This window comes from Triturus cristatus, chromosome 5_2 (genome assembly GCF_964204655.1).
Source record: "Triturus cristatus chromosome 5_2, aTriCri1.1, whole genome shotgun sequence".
NCBI lineage: Eukaryota > Metazoa > Chordata > Amphibia > Caudata > Salamandridae > Triturus > Triturus cristatus.
The window spans coordinates 1,070,436,363-1,070,456,064 of NC_140588.1; the positions used below are offsets into that span (position 1 = coordinate 1,070,436,363).

The window sequence follows — 19,702 nt, forward strand, 5'->3', positions numbered from 1 at the left end:
CACACCTCGCCTCTCTCTTGGTATTTGGCTCGGGAGGGAGGGAGGGGGAGGCACCTGCTCCAGGTGCGCTCTCGCACACACCTTAGTGTGGGGGCGGGAGTGAAACGAGCAGCCACACCTGAGAGCGGCCAACATTTCAGCTCGACCAAAGAAACAGGGTTGCGGTTTCGGAATTGCTGCGGGTGTTTCAGTGGCGTCTTCCCTGTTTGGGTGGAAAGGGCCGTGGGCCATGACCCCCCTACCCTTTGAGTCAGAAACCTATGTTTTCATGTATCCCTCTCTCCCTTTTGACCTCACCAGTTCCCTTCCTTCCGCGCGGGCTTTCCTGCCAGTGCCCACCCCACTGTAAATAACAGACCCCTCCCAAGAATGGAATAACCCAGGATAACTCACTGACTCCTCACCTTTATGTGCTAGGAGCTGCATGGTATTTTATGGCGGCTCTACAGCACGTCAAGGGGTTGAGCTCTCCGCTTCTCTCTGTGGATATTACACACATGCCAACATTTTAGAAGAGAAAAGCGGGAGATTTAAAACCAATAACCGTGCCAATGCATTTTTCATTGACCGTGTCGAGGCCTGGACCGGGTCTCTTGTCGTATGGACTGGACAGTGTGCAGCTGCAGAACCGGATATCAGGAATGCAGATACATGTGCTTTTATCCCTTGGCTGTCGGGAGCACAGAGAAAGCGCTATGGCAGGCTGAGAGCATGCGACAAACCCACCAAGCTCGGGCCTGCAGGAGCAGGTACTGGCACTGCGTGATCCGAGGCGTGCAAGACCGGCCCCTGTCGGCTGAAGCCTGCAGAGGGATCGGGAGGCTAGCCCTGAAAGCGGTAGTCTCCCGCCTGCATCGGGAGGGTTGGCATGTATGATATGTGCTGGTGGTGTGGCCCTGCCGTCCGTCAGGGCCCGGGGTCTGCGTCACCCCTTGGGGTCCTCACGTTGTAATGTACTGGAGGCTTAGCAGGGCCTTCACGCCTGGCCTTGCTACCTCTGTGCTGCCTCTATCCGGGGAGACCAGGGGTTTCCCAGCTTCTGTAGAATGGGAGTAACTTTCGCTTTCCATCTGAAGAGTTGTTTGTGACTTTGACTCACACCTGTGCATCCGAATTAAAACTCGCAGATGAGTCACAGGGCTGGGCTGGGAACCAAAGCCAGCCCTGGCGAAAATGTTCAAAACAGCCCTGCCTCTTCCTTCTCTGCCATCTCTCTCTTGTCCTATTCGCGCTCTCTTTCTCCTAAAACATCCCCCCACCGCTCCCCCAAGCCTGCTGTAATTACCCGGGGGAGCTGGAGAAAGGGTAAGAGGTGCCAACAGTGGCCCTCCGTCTTCAGAAACCGTCTTTTCAGCGTCTCCGTCCCACGGGGGACGTGCCCGGGTGGATACATGGCCGGTCCGACCCTGATGAGTAATATGGGATTACCCCATTACATCCACCTTTTGAGGTGTTTGGAGTCCACTGGGAGCCCCCGTGTTGAGACGGTGGCCCGCAGGGACCTCTGAAGTTAGTACAGTTGAACAGATGCTGGAATGGAACCGGTCCAGAAACCCCTTGGAGACGTCCTTCACATGCAGAGCAGCCTCCTAACCCCTCCCAGACCGGTGAGTGCCCACGAGTTCCCAGGCCGTTTACATGCACCCCACCTTCCCCTGTGGTAACAGAGGAGATGAGTCTTCGATGGTGCAAAAACGGCCGCAGCGTTTCTTTAGTCACATAAATCGTCAACTTACACAATTCAAAGTTTAACCTCGCATACACGTCATTATTGCCAAATTGTCTGTAGATCAAGACCAGTCAGTCCATAACAGCGCCTTGACAGCCCCCTGAGTGAATGCCCCTTCTCAAGAAGGGTCTAGCACCTCCTGCGGCCTCTAGGCTACACCTGGGTGGCTATTGCTCCTAATCCGAGGCTGCAAGTGCTGTGTCCGCCCTCTACTGACCCTTTGGTGACCCCTAGCCTGCTCCCTGTGTCTCTGCCGTAAGGCATCCCAAGGGCACTCGCTTGAGCCGCTCCACCGTTGGCTATTGTGCTCCCTCTGCTGTCCCCGTCAGGCTGCCTGCGGTTTACTGACCTCAGCCAGTTCCCTTATAATTCCAAAACATTCCTAGGGCCAGGGCCCCCCCGCTGATTGGTCACTTCAAACCAAGCTGACCAATCGGCGCATAGCATTTGCCTGGGCTTTGCTGCTTCCTGCTCTTAGGTTCCGCCCGCCTTCCCCCATAGTGGTTTGTCGCGAGCCCCTCATTGGTCCTGTGTGCTTTCTCGCCTCCAAAGCCCCTGTCAACGGCTCCACAGTTCCCCCATTGCCTAAGAAGGAAGTGACCTGATTAGGGTCACCCGCGACCACCTCTCAGCCTTCCACACAAATGAAGAGTTGGTCAGAGAGTAGAGAATACAAACCAAAGATATTTTATTCAGGTACACCCGAGGGGAGTCCGGTCTGACCAGCCTCCTTGGATTACTGCAGAGGGACGGACTTCATGGCGATACATAAAGTTCAATTCAGAACCAATAAAGACACGCCCGCACTGGAAATTTCCAGTTTGTAGCTGGTGAACAAAAGAGATTCAGAAGGATGGGTTTCAATGCTGAGACCGGGTACATGTTATCTCAGCGCAAAGGTCCCTCTGCCCGTACCCGCCCCTCTGAGGGTGGGAGCAGGCCCATCTAATGGGAAAGGTATGTGATGGCAAAGACCGTGTGTTCATGGGCACAGTGAAGCTCAACCTTGGAGAAACAAAAACCATCGCAGCCGCTTTCAGATAGAGCAGACCGAGAGAGACAGAAGTTAGTTTCGATCATGTCTCAAAATGGCGGCTGAATATAAAATGGTGCCGCAAATGCTAACTTAAGACATGCAATGTATGGATAATTCAGCAAAACCATTTCTATTCCAACACCTTGGGTGCCTCTCTCAGGCCTGACTCAACACCACCCAACCGGCTCCTTCCGTCACAGGTGCCTGGGCCCAGATCAGTGTAGATGACCTTGAGGCTGACCTTTGCCCCTTCGCTCAGCTTCCTGGCTTATTTTCATCCTGTCTTCCACCGAACCCTGGCTCTCGCCTTCGCTCTCTGAAGGCGACGGGCATCTGGGAATGTCTGTCAGTGATTGTTGTCGGGCCCTGAGACTCTAATAAACCTGTGTGCACGTCCCTCGTGTCCCTCACCCCGCATCACATTACTGGAGCTGACAGGCCTCTGTGGACGTCTCTAACTAGAGGAGGGTGAAATACCAGCGTAATTGGCGAAACGGGCCAATTTCGCCCATTTGTTTCCACTCACTGAACTGGGGCTGAGCCTCTGCGCATTGGGTTAAGAAAATAAATAGTTTATTTTAAAAGCACTTCGAGGGGCTGTGCAACGTATTTACTTAGAGCTGGCTATATTAAGGCGAAATACATAGTTTGACCCCCTACAAGTGCACCTCAAACAGCTTTCCCGGCAGGGGACGTCTGTGTGCTGCGCCTGCCTGCCAGGTCCTCCAGGCGCTGTACCAACCAGTGCACCTCAAACAGCTCCCTGACAAGGACGTCTGTGTGCTGCACCTGCCTGTCAGGTCCTCCAGGCGCTGTATCATCCAGTGCGCTTTCCCAGCAGGAAAGTCTGTGTGCCGCACCTGCATGCCAGGACCTCTAGGCGCTGTACCATCCGGGCACCACACACATGCTCCCCTGCTTAGAAGCACAGTCAGGGGCCGGCCATTGTAATTAACCTACTGTGATTGCCGTCACGTGCCAGACTCCCCTTGTCTGGCACGTGAGAGTGCCCGGGGGCACATACATTCCTCGTCCCGCTCCCTTGCATTCCTCAGTGCCAAGAAGGACTTCGTCTCGCGGACATTTACCAGCATGTCTCTCTTTCGGTCCTGGGAGTTGGGCGTGTAAACTGCAGAATCACCCACCACTCTGCATGCACTGACCGCAATTTGAAAATAGTATTTACCCCCCCCCCCCCATCCCCCACCCCCTTGCACCTTCGGAGTCCTCCCTCGAGGTGCAGCTGCCTTTTCTTGTTACACAGATTATATCTGTCATTCGATAGCAATTGCTAAAAGCTGCGGTACCTCCGGTGCAGCCCCTCGCGGACGGGATAGTAACGGGCCCACTGAGGAGTCTCTTGCTGTAGTGCCTCATGACTGGGGATCTCTCTCTCGAGGCACCTTTGAACCAGTGGCAGCGGCGACCAATCCGATGTGGGGGGGGGGGGTGAGGGGGAATAAAGAAATAAAAATACTTACCTTTCGCTGCAGGCCGTCGCCTCCGTGATCCTCTGCTCCCGGCACTGCAGTCCCTTATGAGCACGTGCTCCCAGACTCACCAGCAATCCCAACGCTTCCCTCATGCTATTACCCAGCTTGAGAGAAGCGCTGAGATTGGGCGGAGCGGAGGGTTTCACGCTCCAGCAGAGACTGGCAGCCCAGGCCCCATATCTCCAAGGAACAGCCTGGAGATGTCCAAGTGCGCATGTCAGTTTGGCCCTCCTAAGACGGCCGGCCAAACCGACATGTGCATTTTCAGTGCCTACCACTCCTCCTCCCCTGCTGCTGACGCTGAGAGGTGGCCCCGCCCCAGACTGGGCGGACTGGAAGGGAAAAATAAAACGATGACAAAATAGTTTTATTGTCATTTTATGTTTCTTCTGTCTGCTGCCTTTCAGCAGTGGGGCGACGCTCCTCCGCCATTGCAGAGGAGCCGCCCCCGCTCTGAACCCACCGAAGGAAAGAGCCATCTGAACTGGAGGGTTCATTAGCAGGTATTTGGGCTCGCAGTTGATGACGTCGTGAGTTATACTGAGTACCTAGGAGTGAGTTATACTGAGTACCTAGGAGTGAGTTATACTGAGTACCTAGCAGTGAGTTATACTGAGTACCTAGGAGTGAGTTATACTGAGTACCTAGGAGTGAGTTATACTGAGTACCTAGGAGTGAGTTATACTGAGTACCTAGCAGTGAGTTGTACTGAGTACCTAGGAGTGAGCTATACTGAGTACCTAGGTCGATGCCCAGCATGAGCAGGTTTGTAAATAAACACTGGTGGACCCAACCACAGGATGGTCTGCACCAGTGACGAGGGCCGGGACTGGATCACGTCGCGCGCATCGCCCAGCGTCTCTGCGCTCCATCCTCCTCATATCAGCCCGGTTTTAGGATCTTGTCGCGTACAGTCCCGCAAGGGTCCTCCCTGAGCCCCACACACTTTAATGTCTCTGCATCTTCTCTGGTGCAACCCGCTCGTTGGCTTCTCTCGGATGTCAGAGGCCAGTGATGCCCAAGTCATCTCTCTGGGTGATAATCGGGATTTCGGTGCTTGTGAAAACTTTTCGTAGTGTCTTGTCACAGCAGTTACTTGGGTGAGTTGTAACTCTCTAACACTGAACAGTGGTGAAAGAGGAGTTTGTGGTGGGCACCAGTTCCTCTTCCAGGTGCACTCACTGGTGGACAGCGGATCTTGGGACTTACCCTTACCTGTTCTCGCAGGAGGTAACCTTGGATTTTCCTTCCATCACTCGTTGCTGTTTCCACTCAGATTAGCAGCCTCTCCTCGTCCTGGTGTTGCAGGGATTCTGCTTCTGCACAGAACTATGCGCAGGAACCCAGGCCCTCAGTGCATTGCGGTGTACCAAAAACTCACCTCAGAACCCCTTATCCGGCCAGCATCAGTGTCTTATTCGTTATCCGAGGTTTAGCTCGGCGGTCCCAATGTATAGACAACCCAGAACAAGCGACTTAGTATATTTCTCAGGAATGGTGGGAATCAGAAATACCTGTTCGTAATTATTCTCATCTCAGTCCACAACAGAATAAACAGAGACACGGTAAAAGTTTAAAGAGTTTATTTTATAAACCTCGTGTCCTAAGATGCAGTACTTTGGCTAACATAAGCAGACAAATGATTAAAATCAAAACCATCAGCATAGTTACAATACCATAGAAAATAAAAGGAGTAATCATACTAAAATTACAGTGGATCTCAGCCACCTTCCTTTCTCTAGCAAACTAATATTATTATTAGACTAATAAAAGGTCTCTAGGCTTGAATGGGGAACCCCATACCGTAAAGATCAGCTCAGTGAGATCACATCACAGGATCAGCTATGCTCTGCTCCTGGGAAAGCTCTTCTTCCGAATGTAATGAAAACATGTAACACTGCAATATTAAAAGCACTCGACTTTCAGGTATTTGCAGCTGCGTGCGTGTTATGGCTAAACTAGTGGGTCGATCAACCTGAACTCAACAACATGCACCGTCTAGCGACCCAGACTGTTTCTTTACACTGTGTACAGACCAAGGTCGCAGCTCACTGTTTGGGATGTGAACAACAGACAGTTCTCATGTGAAGCAAAGTCGAGTAAGCATTTCTCAATTTAATAACATGTGACTACAGTGTCGTGTGCAAAAGCGGCAAGATGGCTTCCTAACATCTAACGCGGTTGTGCTAACTTAGCATTGTACATATATAGATAACGATCTTCACTACACTGGCTTTTAAGATCGTTCCTTTCTCCCTCACATGGTAGCCCTGGCGTCATCTTATCTCGCATGGACTACTGTGATTCTCTTTATCTGGGCCTCCTCTCTATCTGCTTTCCAGACTTAAGAGAGTTCACCCGCTGCAGCCCGCCTTATATTCGGTGCTCACATTTCATATCTGCCCTTCTGGCTGACACTTTGATGTCTCGTCTTCAGCCGTGACTCTGAGTAATATATTAGCAGGCAACCGAGATAATCTCCGCAGGGGCCTCTCAAAACCTGTTTGGTACAGTCCGGTCTCCCAGTGCCCTTCCATTTCTGGTGCTTTGCAGCAGTTTTAAGATCTTCTTAGAGTTTCTCATTGCTCAAGTGGGTGTAATTTCTTATATTTACATGTTTCCCTTGTCTTCATTGCTTGATTTTGCTCGCAAGAAAGTGTCACTCGTAGTTGTTGAATGTCACTCATAATTACACTGAAATTAGGAAAAAGTCACACATAAGCAATCTGAAACCTCGGCAGCTGTGCAGTCTCCCGCACCATACTCCGACGTCTGGTTCCGTGTCCCCCTTCACTGGCTGCTGTTTGCTAAACATTCAGTCTTCAAGCGTCTCTCTTTGCCCCTTGTACCTTCCACCCCACACCAGGTACATTTCATCCTCCGAGCGCGCAAAGCCTGTTGGGAGGCCGCCTGCTTTCATTCCTTGATGCTACACATTCTAGCTCCTTGCCCTGCAGGAGGCACTCTTTGGACGCCATCTTGTGCTGTAATTCCTGTAACAGTTGCTCTTTCTTCTCGGTCTCCTTCCTGCTGATCCTATACTGCGCCAGGATAACCTTTTTGACTGATTGTGGGCTCTATAAAAGCATTTAATCGCCATCATCATTAATTACTTTCTATGTATTCAGTGTTTGCTATAGGAATGATGACTACTCTGTAAAAGAATCGCAAAGAAAGGGTCTACTTATGCATTTTTACATAAATACCTTCATTACAGTTGCACGGATGTGTTACTTCTAAAGCAAAAGTTCTCTAATTATACATAAATGCAGCAAATCTGAGATGTACACACAGCAGTCCTGACCTTTTCTTTACCTTTACCATGTATTCGGAGTGCTCAGGGCGCGTGGCCTTGGCACTAGTCCCAGAGGCTACACTCGTTTGTAAATGGAATCCCTGGGATGAAGCCGTGTCATTGGTATATCGGGGTCTTCTCGCCGCCTTATCTAATGCACACAGAAAACAGAACCTGAAGATACCCGAAGTGCTGGAACAAGTCTCGGAACGCATCTAGCTCAAGCCGCTTTCAAAGTATAAATCGACTTTAATATAGACTTCCGCTCCAACGAAGTGTCCGTGCCTAGTGCGCTATCAAATACATCTATAAATTAATCTTTTCATATCAATCAGGTGGTTAAAAAGCCTTCTTTTTTATTTCCCCATCCTTCTTACACAGTATGCTTTTATTCACTAATCCCCTCGTCATCTCACACTTGAAATAGATCCGGGATGCGTTGCATATTAATTTAGTGAAGCACTTTGGAAACAGTTGCGCCCCTTTTGATCTGCCCTATTTTTTCATATAGTATTTCTGTTTCACATACGGTCCCTTGTGTTCCACGTCCCTCATTCCCCTATACACTGTTTAGTTTTGATCTCCCAATGAAGAATTGTGAAACGGAAATGCACAACCGGCACAGGTTAGAGGATCTCTTCTGGTGCTGTCAGCCTTTGGTCCTCAGGAGGTTGTACCGATTCCAGTAAGAGGATGGAAGATGATGTGGCGGCTGAGCTTCTTCTGAAGAACAGTGCCAGCACAGTCCGGCTGATCTGTGGTGTGATCTTAGTCAAGGTCTTGGTGTGTAGCTCATGAAGGCTGCATGGGTCTTGTTGGGCTCAATAGGGCTTGATGTTATCTACCAACTAGGGTGGCATGTGGAAGGTTACTATCTTGTAGAACACACAACATTGTCAAGGAAGTAATTTGGGTGGGGGGCAGTCAATGAAGTTCTTTCAAGGTGCAGGTAATGTGGTTACACTAGTTCAACCCCTTGATGATCCTGGCTGCTCCATGTAAGGCTCTCTTTGGGGTTCTAGAAGAGAGTATGCAGTGCCAGTGAACAGGTTGTTGCCAACGTTCTTGGCACATACAGTTCCTACTGCAGCAGTGACATTTCCACAATGCACTATCAATGATTGCACTAGATGAGCCGAAAAGAGACCTATACCGCAGTTCAGTCTCTTCGTGATCCTAAATAGCCTTCAGAACTACCACCGTCCCTTCCATCACATGTGTCTTTTGTAGGAGAGTAGGATCTGCTTCACATGGGTACCCCCACTTTTTGCTGGTGTTTCACTGTTTTTCGACCTTAGTCTGGCTGCGGCCCTGCTAATCAGGACCCCAGCCTAGCTGCTTCCTCTCTAAAATGGTTTCCATGTACATTAGGTACATATCTAATTGGATTCTGGAGTGCCTTATAAGCCCCTAGTATATGGTATACTATGTACCTAGGGCATAGGTACCTTAGAGGCCTACCAGGAGCTGCAGCATGTATTATGCCACCCCTGGGAAGCACTCCAAAATGACACCACAGGTCTGCTACTGCAGCCTGGGTAAGGGTGTGCTCGCACCCCTTACAGTGGTATAGGCTACCTATATCACTACCATTGCAAACACATACAAAACCTATAAGTCACTCCTATGGCAGGCCCTATCAATCCTGAAGGCAGAGTGCTTGGTTTTTATGTGAGACGGTGTCCCTGCATGAGCAGAGCCCTTCTGCAGTGTTCGGAGTACCTCCTCTGATGCTGTTTGTGGTGCAGCCGGACCATATACTCTTAAGTGCATTATAACCTTGCGGTAAATGCTAACTTTGGGATGGCTGCACGGAAACATGTCGTGTTTGGTGTAAAATGCTTTGAAATACTACCACCCCCCCGCCAGTTCTGGTGGCGGGGGTAGCATTCCACCCTTCTAGAGGGAGAGACATGTTCACACTGGTCTAACCCGGTAGGACTTTCTACAGCCCTGGCATCACAAAATGGATGCCTCTCCCACAGGCACGGGTCTGGCCTCCTGCTGCTGACCAAAACTCCGGCAGAGGAGGCCTGGACAGTAGGTTTCCTATCCCAGGGAGGTGTAACCACCTCCCCAGACAGGCAGATGTGTATTGGGGCTGGGCGGGAGCACTCTCTGGTGCTTTGAAGCCCTGCACTGGGGGCACACTTTGTGTCCCTGTGCATAGTCCAGTTCAAACCGGTTGCAGGGGCTACCTGCCCCTGCTCTGGCGTGAAACTGGACAAAGGAAATGGGTGTAACCACCCCTCTTTCCAAACCCTTCAATAGGTGGGTCCTTAGAGTATGTCCAATCCCCAAACTTTGTATAAGTATGGGAACCCAGTCCTAGCGACTTTAGATTACCCTGGACGAAACTCTGCAATATATATCCTGGACCTTCGACATTCTTTCCTGAAGAGAAGACTGAAGAAATCTCCCTTGGTGTCAAGGAGTGACTCCCCTGTTTGGCAGGCACCAAAGAAGCAACTGTCCGGTCTGCAATTCCAAAGCTCCCGTTGGACGCCGAAGTCTCTGCATCACTAGAGGTGGATTTCCGGACTTCCCTGAGGCTACCCTGAGTCCACAGCAAAGCCGAGGCCCGTGTCTATCGTGGGTGACGAGGAACCGTGACCCCTGGGCACCGCATACTATTGCTGGTACATCAACTTCCTGTTTATCCTCCGAGTAGCCCCAGCCTTGGCTAGTGGGTCCCCACGAAGGCCACTCCTCTTCTGCTTGGGCTTTCCTGGTTGCTCCAGACGTGCCCCGACTTACCCTCGCTGGGTGAGTCCCTCAGACCTTGCTGGTCTGCACCGACCTCCTTCTTCTCTTTCCACAAGACTTGCCGTTGCCAAGGCTTGGTGGGTCCATTTCGGTCGCCGACACCGCAGCACTCGACAGACTTGATGGGACAGCTCGAATACGGCTCGTGGACTTTGTCAACACCTCCTGGACTTCGAGGCTGAAGAGTCAAGACACCCCTCAACTAACCTGAAGCACGTGACCTCTGTGGGCATTGGTCCATCCTGCCCTCGGTCACTGGCAAGTGACCCAGACTCTGTCCCCTCTGCTTTCAGGTTCCTTCCATCCTAGATCCAGGCTTGGATCTCTTTGGACATTTCTCCTCTTCACGGCAGCAGCACTTCTTCGCCAGCTTCCATTGAAATAGACGACGCGACCCGACCCCAAAAGACACCTATGCACCCGGCTTCCCTGGGTGAGGTAACACGAGTACTCCGGTGCTCCCATGGGTGCTAGCCCTAGAACTTCGTAAGTCGAAAAGGGTTTGGTCCTAACTCGATTCTAAGTGTCCCTAATCTTTAAATTTCCAACCGCGACATTGCCCATAGAAGCTAACGGGAACCCGCGGTTGTCTTTACACACTGCACACGGCCCCCGTGGGTCCCCTGTGTCATTACCTTGGGTGGTTCCTTGGGGTCCCAGCGATGCTCTAGGCCTTGTGTCTAGTTCAGTCATGGTTCTTATACCGCTTTTTTGATATATGGTTTGTATGTAACATCTGGCTCATAACCCCCCTCCGGCTCTCTCACTGGAGGTACTGTTTTGTGTCTCCTTCAAGTGAAACCCTTCATGTTCGACAGCCCCTCATGTACATCAAGTGCCCCCACACCTGCACCCACTCACTGGGAAGTGAGGCTTCCAGATAAGGGGAATTGAAATAGATTGTTAACCTGTGGGCTAGTAAGCACCATGAGCCGCAGGTAAGATTAAATGTAGGATAAATTACTCCATCACGGCCCTGGGCCCCTTCTGAAGGGGTCACCGGTCTCTTTCTTGGAGTGAGGTGACCACTCCTATAGCAGAGTCTAGTCAGCAAAAACATGGAACACCTTTACATGAGCTTGTGATGAAAGATACATGAAAACTCTAAAAAGTCAGAAATTACCAAACTGAGAGGCACCCAGGAACCTTATGAAAGGGACATTCCATCCAACATTGTGCGTATATTTTGTTTCTTGTGTTCTCAGCTTCATGTCCTACATTTCTTCTTCTAGGTCCTCTCTGCGGGGGTGATGTTCTGTGGGCAACCGCTGAAGTTGCATTGGTTTCACAAGGTAAGGCGTTCTGTAACACACTACTCCAGAGCATGTGGGTAGGTCTGGAAATGAATGATGGACAAGCAAACACAGAGCCTGTATTGCGTCTCAAAGAAGAACCTACATACACGTCCACATACACCTACCGCATCTCTACAGGCACCCAGCAACCTATCCAGGCTCCACTCACTTGCAACAACCTACTCAAAATCCATGTGCACATCGGCCTGAAAAGCCGTGTTTCGTCGGGTGAGTCTTTGACAGTAATGCACGGTGGAAGTTTTCAATGTGGAATGATCTTCATGGTTCTGTTTTCTACCTCTGATCCATTATCCCTGTGCTTCTTCCCACATTCCCTTTTCCTATTCCCAACCTGTTTCTGCAAACCTGCTTTATCCTCCCATCTAGTTATTCCCTCTGTTGCTTCCCCGCAGAATCCTCTGATCGTAGGATCTCAACATGTCCGTTAGTTTCTGTACGGATCCTCGCATTCTTCATGAGTCTTGAATATGGTTTCCTTTCTTTGTTCTTCTAAAGTACCCTTCATTTTCACATGTGATTTTTACCCTTTGCTGGTCCTGTCTTAGTATCCTTTTATCTTCTTGTTTGGTTGTTGTCTGCTGGTTCATCTGCAGATCCTCATAATACACTTTGATCATGCCTGATTATTGCACCTCTTGGTTCCTCATCTGACCCTTGATATCAAATGTAATTATTGCATCGGTTGGATTCTTACAGATACTCTTGGTCATTGTAGTCAATTATTGTCTCTTAGTTCTTCCTGACTTTGATCACTATAATTTGGTTATTGTCTCTTTTGGGACTTCCTCAAACACCTTTGATCATCACATGTGATTACTGTCTTTCTTGGTTCTGGCTCCGATAGTTTCGATCATCATATGCGATTATTGCCTATCTTTGACCCTCCTAAAACAGACTTGATCATGGTATGTAATTATTGCATGAGTTAGTACCTTCTCAGATAATCTTGGTTGTTCATCAGATCCCTTTTATCATTGTACCCAAATATTGCCTCCTTTGGTTCCTCTGCACATCCTCTTGTGCGTGATTGTTTCCCTCCGCTGGTTCTTCTGCAGCTTCTTTTTTGGTTCTCCTATTTCTGATTCTTGCTTCTCTTGGTTGCCTGGAGGTCCTCCTGACACAATAATACCGGATTATTTCCTTCCTTTTTTGACTCTTCTGCAGATTCTACCGATTCTTCCGTTTCTGACAGTCTCTGCTGGATTCTGTGTAAATAACCTTCCTCTTTTTATCATATTGTCTTTTTGGTTTTGCTGCAGAGCCACTCGACCATTACGTCTCTAATAATAATGCCCGTCTTTGTTCCTCTGCTGGTCCTCCTATGTCTGGTTTTTGTCTCTGAGGGTTTGTCTGTAGATTCGCTTGATCAAGTTTTGGATTATTGCCTCCCTCTGATGGTGCAAACCTACTTGACCCGTGTGTGTCTAACTGATGCCCCTTTTGGTTCCACGGAGGATCAACTAATATGCACATTCTTGATTATTTCCCCCCTCTACTGGTCTTTCTGAGATCCCATTGGTCTCACGTGTTCGGTTCGTGCCTCTGTTGGTTTAGTTTGCGGATTCTCATGGTATTCAGGTCTCTTTATTGACTCTACTGGTTCCGCTTACTCTTTGCATCTGATTGCCTCCGTAGGTTCATTGTCTTTGATGGTTTTTCCGCAGAAGTCCTGATCTAGCTGATATTATCATGTAATTGCCCCTGTTGCTTCCTCTATGGAAATCTTTGTTCCTTCCACCTATAATTGCCTTATTTGGTTGCTCTCCCCGCTCCCCCGGTCGTCATTTCTGATTGTCATATTTGTTCCCCTACAGAACCCATTGGTCCTGAGCATCACCTCTGATTACTCTTCTGAAAGTTCTATTGATCCTCAGACCTCGGTCTATTGCTGTAACCATTTGGCTCCTCTGCAGATTCCCTGGATTTTCACATCTCTGATTATGGTCTCACTCTCTTGCTTCCTCTGCAGATTCCCTGGATTTTCACATCTCTGATTATGGGCTCTCTCTTGCTTCCTCTGCAGATTCCCTGGATTTTCACATCTCTGATTATGGTCTCACTCTCTTGCTTCCTCTGCAGATTCCCTGGATTTTCACATCTCTGATTATGGTCTCACTCTCTTGCTTCCTCTGCAGATTCCCTGGATTTTCACATCTCTGATTATGGTCTCACTCTCTTGCTTCCTCTGCAGATTCCCTGGATTTTCACATCTCTGATTATGGTCTCACTCTCTTGCTTCCTCTGCAGATTCCCTGGATTTTCACATCTCTGATTATGGTCTCACTCTCTTGCTTCCTCTGCAGATTCCCTGGATTTTCACATCTCTGATTATGGTCTCACTCTCTTGCTTCCTCTGCAGATTCCCTGGATTTTCACATCTCTGATTATGGTCTCACTCTCTTGCTTCCTCTGCAGATTCCCTGGATTTTCACATCTCTGATTATGGTCTCACTCTCTTGCTTCCTCTGCAGATTCCCTGGATTTTCACATCTCTGATTATGGTCTCACTCTCTTGCTTCCTCTGCAGATTCCCTGGATTTTCACATCTCTGATTATGGTCTCACTCTCTTGCTTCCTCTGCAGATTCCCTGGATTTTCACATCTCTGATTATGGTCTCACTCTCTTGCTTCCTCTGCAGATTCCCTGGATTTTCACATCTCTGATTATGGTCTCACTCTCTTGCTTCCTCTGCAGATTCCCTTGATTTTCACATCTCTGATTATGGTCTCACTCTCTTGCTTCCTCTGCAGATTCCCTGGATTTTCACATCTCTGATTATGGGCTCTCTCTCTTGCTTCCTCTGCAGATCCCTTGATGGCCTCATTTGGTACCTAGTCAGCTCCCCGTTAGCCTCATGTGTGTGTGTTTATCACCTCCTTCTGTTAGTTCCTCTCCAGAACCTCTTGACCCGTAGAGTTACTGAATTTTGCCTCTCTTGATTTCTCTTGACCCTCTTGTCTCTGGTCATCGCCTCTCGGTTCCTTTTCAGATGATCATGACCACCACATCTTGGATCCGGTCCTCATTGACTTCCCCTTCAAATCCACTTTATACTTTTATGTCTGTTTATTGGTTCTGTCTTTTGGGTTCATTTCATATTATCTCATCTTGCATCTCTTGAAATAAAACCCCCTTGGGTTCCTCTTCAGGGTCTCTTTATCACCCCACTGTTGGTTTGTTTTCAGATCATGTTTATCCTCACACCTCTGATTATGTCCTCCTTTAGTTCCCTTTGCAGCAGGCTTCTCCGGAGGGTTTCTCATGAGCTACTTTTCACTCTCCAGGTCCTTGTAAGTAGCTCTCATATGTGCAGCCCTCCCTACTAAATTAGAAGCTTCCCCATGGTCGAATGAATGCACCAAAGCTTTGTGTAGTCAAAAGGAAAGTGTATTTTCAGAACTCATAAGTGATGTTTGGAGAATAACTTGCAAATTTCCAAAATGTATTAAAAGCTGATATTTGAGTGATAAATCCTGTGTCACTGGGGATACTTATAACTAAACAGACTACCTTGGTGTCTGATGCACAGAGATGATCACAGCTCGTATATGGTTTCCAGTAATGTTATCGTGTCTGACGTGGTCGATATTGCAACACTAATAATGTTAGTATCTCAGGATGATTTTCATTGAACGTAAGTAGCTCTTATTAAAAGGATGGAGACACCTGTGTAACAAATTCTCTATTTGTTTTGTTTCTGTTTATTGCTCCCCATATCTCTAAATATTGCCTTTCATGGCTCCTTTTGACCCTCACATCCTTGAATATTTCCTATTTTGATGTCTCTTGACTCTCCTATCAGTAGATCCCAGAAGTATAGGTGTGGGGGGTGCTGCTGAACCCCAAAATATCCATGCTTGAGTGCCGAAGGTGAATGAGGATTAAAGATGACTTCATATTTCGAGTAAATCTACTCGCGTCTTCTGTGGTTCAAATGCAGAGGTCAAAGGCCAGGACAGTCTTCTGACAAATTGCTGCTTATTCTTGAAACATGGAGATTGGTGTTTGCAAAATCCTCTCACTTTGCAGTCAGAGAAATAAAGTAAAGTGAACTATGAGACATTCGTGCTTGCATGGAATAAAAGGCTGTACCATGTCCCCTTTTCTACCACAAACTTTAAATACATGTACATTAACTGTACACATATTTCAGAATAAATAAGCAGATAGAAATGCACAAATGAAGCACTTTTTTTTTATAATTCTTAAGTGTGACAAAATCAAAGATTATATAATAGGATCAAAACAAATACCAAACGTTTATTTGGTGAGGAGCAAATTGCAAATATTTGCTGATACCCTATTTCCACACATTGCTTGTGCGCCGTATAGTTTTAGCAGTAAAACTGTATCTGCATCTTCAGTGGTCACGTCAATTGAAATGTGCAGTCTGTAAATGAGTGTGCGATCACACTATGCTTTAGCAATTTATGTGGGACAGCGTGCTCCACAATTCAACACAAACTTCATACTATTCCCTTACCACTCTTCTGCTGAATTGATGTGGCTTATTTTCAACACTTGTTCTGTGTGAGATGTTTGAAGTTTTCAGAATCTGAGTTTGATATAATAACATTGACGGCAGCACTCCCACACTGAAAATTGTTCCAGTATCTCTGCTCCTATCTCTGCATGGTTCCTCTTGCCCCTTATATCTCCAAATATTGCCTCTTTTCATCCCTGTTTAGGTCCACTTGACGTTCGTGCCTCTGATAACTTCCTCTTTTGGTTCCTCTTCAGATACTCTTGGCCCTCACAGCTGCTATTATCATCGCTGGCTTGGTTGGATTGGACCTTAAATGGCACGAAGAGTGGATGTCTCTCTACATCTCCCTCCAGGTAAAGTCCCCTCGAGCTTAGGTAGCACTGGCCCTGTCCTGCCCCCCTCAAGGGTAGGTAGCCCTGCCCCTGTCCTGCCGGCACGTAAGCGCCCCTCAAGCGTAGGTAGCCCTGCCCCTATCCTGCCGGCATGTAAGCATCCCTCGAGCATAGCTAGCCCTGCCGGCATGTAAGCATCCCTCGAGCATAGGTAGCCCTGTCCTGCCGGCATGTAAGCATCCCTCAAGCATAGGTAGCCCTGTCCTGCCGGCATGTAAGCATCCCTCAAGCATAGATAGCCCTGTCCTGCCGGCATGTAAGCATCCCTCAAGCATAGGTAGCCCTGTCCTGCCGGCATGTAAGCATCCCTCAAGCATAGATAGCCCTGTCCTGCCGGCATGTAAGCATCCCTCAAGCATAGATAGCCCTGTCCTGCCGGCATGTAAGCATCCCTCAAGCATAGGTAGCCCTGTCCTGCCGGCATGTAAGCATCCCTCGAGCATAGGTAGCCCTGTCTTGCCAGCATGTAAGCATCCCTCAAGCATAGGTAGCCCTGTCGGCATGTAAGCATCCCTCAAGCATAGGTAGCCCTGTCCTGCCGGCATGTAAGCATCCCTCAAGCATAGGTAGCCCTGTCCTGCTGGCATGTAGGCATCCCTCAATCATAGGTAGCCCTGTCTTGCCGGCATGCAAACATCCCTCAAGCTTAGGTAGCCCTGTCTTGCTGGCATGTAAGGACCCCTCAAGGGTAGGTAGCCCTGCCCCTGTCCTGCCGGCATGGCCTCTTTATCGAAGGGCTCGTGGCTTGGCCAGAGAGGGGAGTCGTTTACTGACAGAACAAGAGAGTGATGTGTGAATCAAGATACTTGTGCTGCTCGTGTGTTTGTCCCATTCGTTTGCACCTCAGAGCCTCACCATCGCTCCAGCAGGTCAGAAAGGACCTCGAGACCTGGATGTTCAACCAGTAGACACACGCAGCATGATCCCCACAGCTCCTCGAGACCCTTATGTGTGAAGCAGCCGCGCTTTACAAATCCTGATTGATTGAAAACGTTCGTTAAGTTGTTAGCGATCATGGAATTATTAGGCAGCGTTTGCTGCTGCATTGGCTGCCATGTGCAGGTACTTAATGCCACTCCTCTTGAAGGAGTCTCGAAGTATGTCCTCTCCTTCCTGTCTCTAGCTAAATCCTTATGAACTGCCAGCTAAACCTGGATTTAGTTACGTATGTTAAGGTCTTTGAGACATGTCATCTTGAAAACTATTTATTGTGTCCTTCAAGAATGTTAGAGGGTCAGCTTTGGGGTGCCCAGCGGCCGCCCACCGTGTCAGTATGGAAGGAGAATATGGACTGGTGTATGTTCAGGGAGAAGACTGTGTATGTTGCCCGTGGTAAGCCGGGGGCATGGGGCAGAATCTGGGGGCAATGGAATGCTTATCGCGGGGGTATCTGTACGCCCCCCCTGGTGGACACCGATATCGCCATGTCCCCCTGACCCTTGACGGTTCCGGGCACCTTTTGGAATGACTACATATGGACGTTCAGTTCCCTTGCCCCCCCCCCCCCGTCCCCAGCCTCCCGGTACTCCTTCCTTTCGTGTGCTGCTTAATGGTCTGACCTGGAGTTCCCCGGAGGAAGCCTGACCTGCGCCGTTTGTCTTTATGCCTCGCCTTTTGTTTTTCTTTTAGTTTTTTGTGTTTGTTTGATCTAAGTCTCCTGTGCCTCTAGAACTATCCGGACTCACTACGGGGCCGACCCCCGGGAACCGACTGCAGCGTTGATAAATGTATATTTCATTCTGTACTTAGCGGCCGGCCCTGGTGGTTGTAGGCCCGTGCTTGTAATCGAATTATTGTTCAATAAAAACTTTAAAAAAAAAAAAAAAAAAAAAAAAAAAAAAAGAATGTTAGAGGGTCAACATGCATTTAGTTCAAAACCTCCCTGTGAAATTCATAATGAGAAGCCTCTCACACATTAAGACTCAACGTTGGCGTGGTTGGCCGTTGTCCAGGCGTATTTATGGTTCTAAGACTTGAGAATGTGGGTACCACCAACATGGGAACCAGGCCAGGGCCAGCCTCAACGTTGGTGTGATTGCCCATGATCCGGGACTACGCATGGTTCTAGAATGTGAGAACCCGTGTGCCACAGACATGGAGATCAGGCCTGGGCAAGTGTCAACATAAGTGTGGTTGGCCGAGGTTCTAAAACTTTAGACAATGTGTGCCTCCGATATGGAGACAAAGAGCCTGCTTCATATTTCAGGGGGTGACTTATTTCAGCTGGCGGCTTATTTTGGGGATCCTTAGTTCGGCCGGTGGCTTACTCTGTCACAATGGTGACAGTGATCCTGTCCGCTGAACTATATATTTCATTATATCCTATGGGGTTTATATTTCGGCTGACTAGAGTTCCATCACCATTTCAGGATGTTGTGACGAGTGAACCTCGCGAGCACCTAGTCCATGTTTCTGAACTTCTGATTGGTCACTGTTTGAGGCATTTAACGTTCTGCCCCTAGTACCACACTGGCTTGAGTTGTGCAGGAAGACAAAGCTGAAATGCCATTTGTCGTGTGTGGTTGTGTCTGTGTGAGAAAATATTTATTGGCCTCTAGTTTAGGTACCCTTCTGCCTATCGGCACAAGAGACGGGATTGTGCAGTGAGGGGGCGTATGCCGACAAAAGGCAATGCCTGCCACTTGTAGCAGCACCCACTTCCTGCTAATTACAAAACCCCTGTGCTTTTTAATTCTAGGTAAATTAAAGTCTTTGGTAGTATTTTATCCCTCGTTTCCCTTTAACTCAAAGTGGTACTCATTTTTATTACGTAGATATAAAGTCATTTGCAGTGATATGTACAGTGTTAACGGTTTTAAATCATCCAAATTGAATTTTATTTTTATTTCCAATTGTTTTGAAAGCAAGCCAGAACCGGTAATGATGACACCTTCTAGGTGCACCAGTCTCGTGCTCTAATTATTTGTAAAGTCAGGCAGCATTTCCATCCACCACCGCCAGCCTCCCACGTCACATCCCCCATCGAGGTTTCCGGAATCTTTGTACCGTCAAATTTGCCGTGGTCCATACTCTTATAGACACATCTTTTTAGACATATTAGTATAAGTATTTTGTCTAAACTCGTAAAGATAAAATAAAAATGACAGCTTAACACGTGAACCATATACCCATAGCAACACTATCTAAGGCTCACGCTTTTCTTAATAATTTGCCTAGTTTTTGGGTAG

The 19,702-nt window shown here is 48.4% G+C and overlaps 1 protein-coding gene across 5 annotated transcripts in view; it reads left to right on the forward strand.

Annotated features, from left to right (window-relative positions):
• Positions 1-19,702, forward strand: part of GDPD2 (glycerophosphodiester phosphodiesterase domain containing 2) — a 423,676-nt gene that overhangs the window by 339,278 nt on the left and 64,696 nt on the right. For all 5 annotated transcript variants that reach the window (XM_085608385.1, XM_085608381.1, XM_085608386.1 and 2 more), the window contains exons 5-6: positions 11,552-11,611; positions 16,377-16,475. In XM_085608385.1, coding sequence (XP_085464511.1) covers positions 11,552-11,611; positions 16,377-16,475 — 159 coding nt within the window. The remainder of the gene's footprint in view (positions 1-11,551; positions 11,612-16,376; positions 16,476-19,702) is intronic.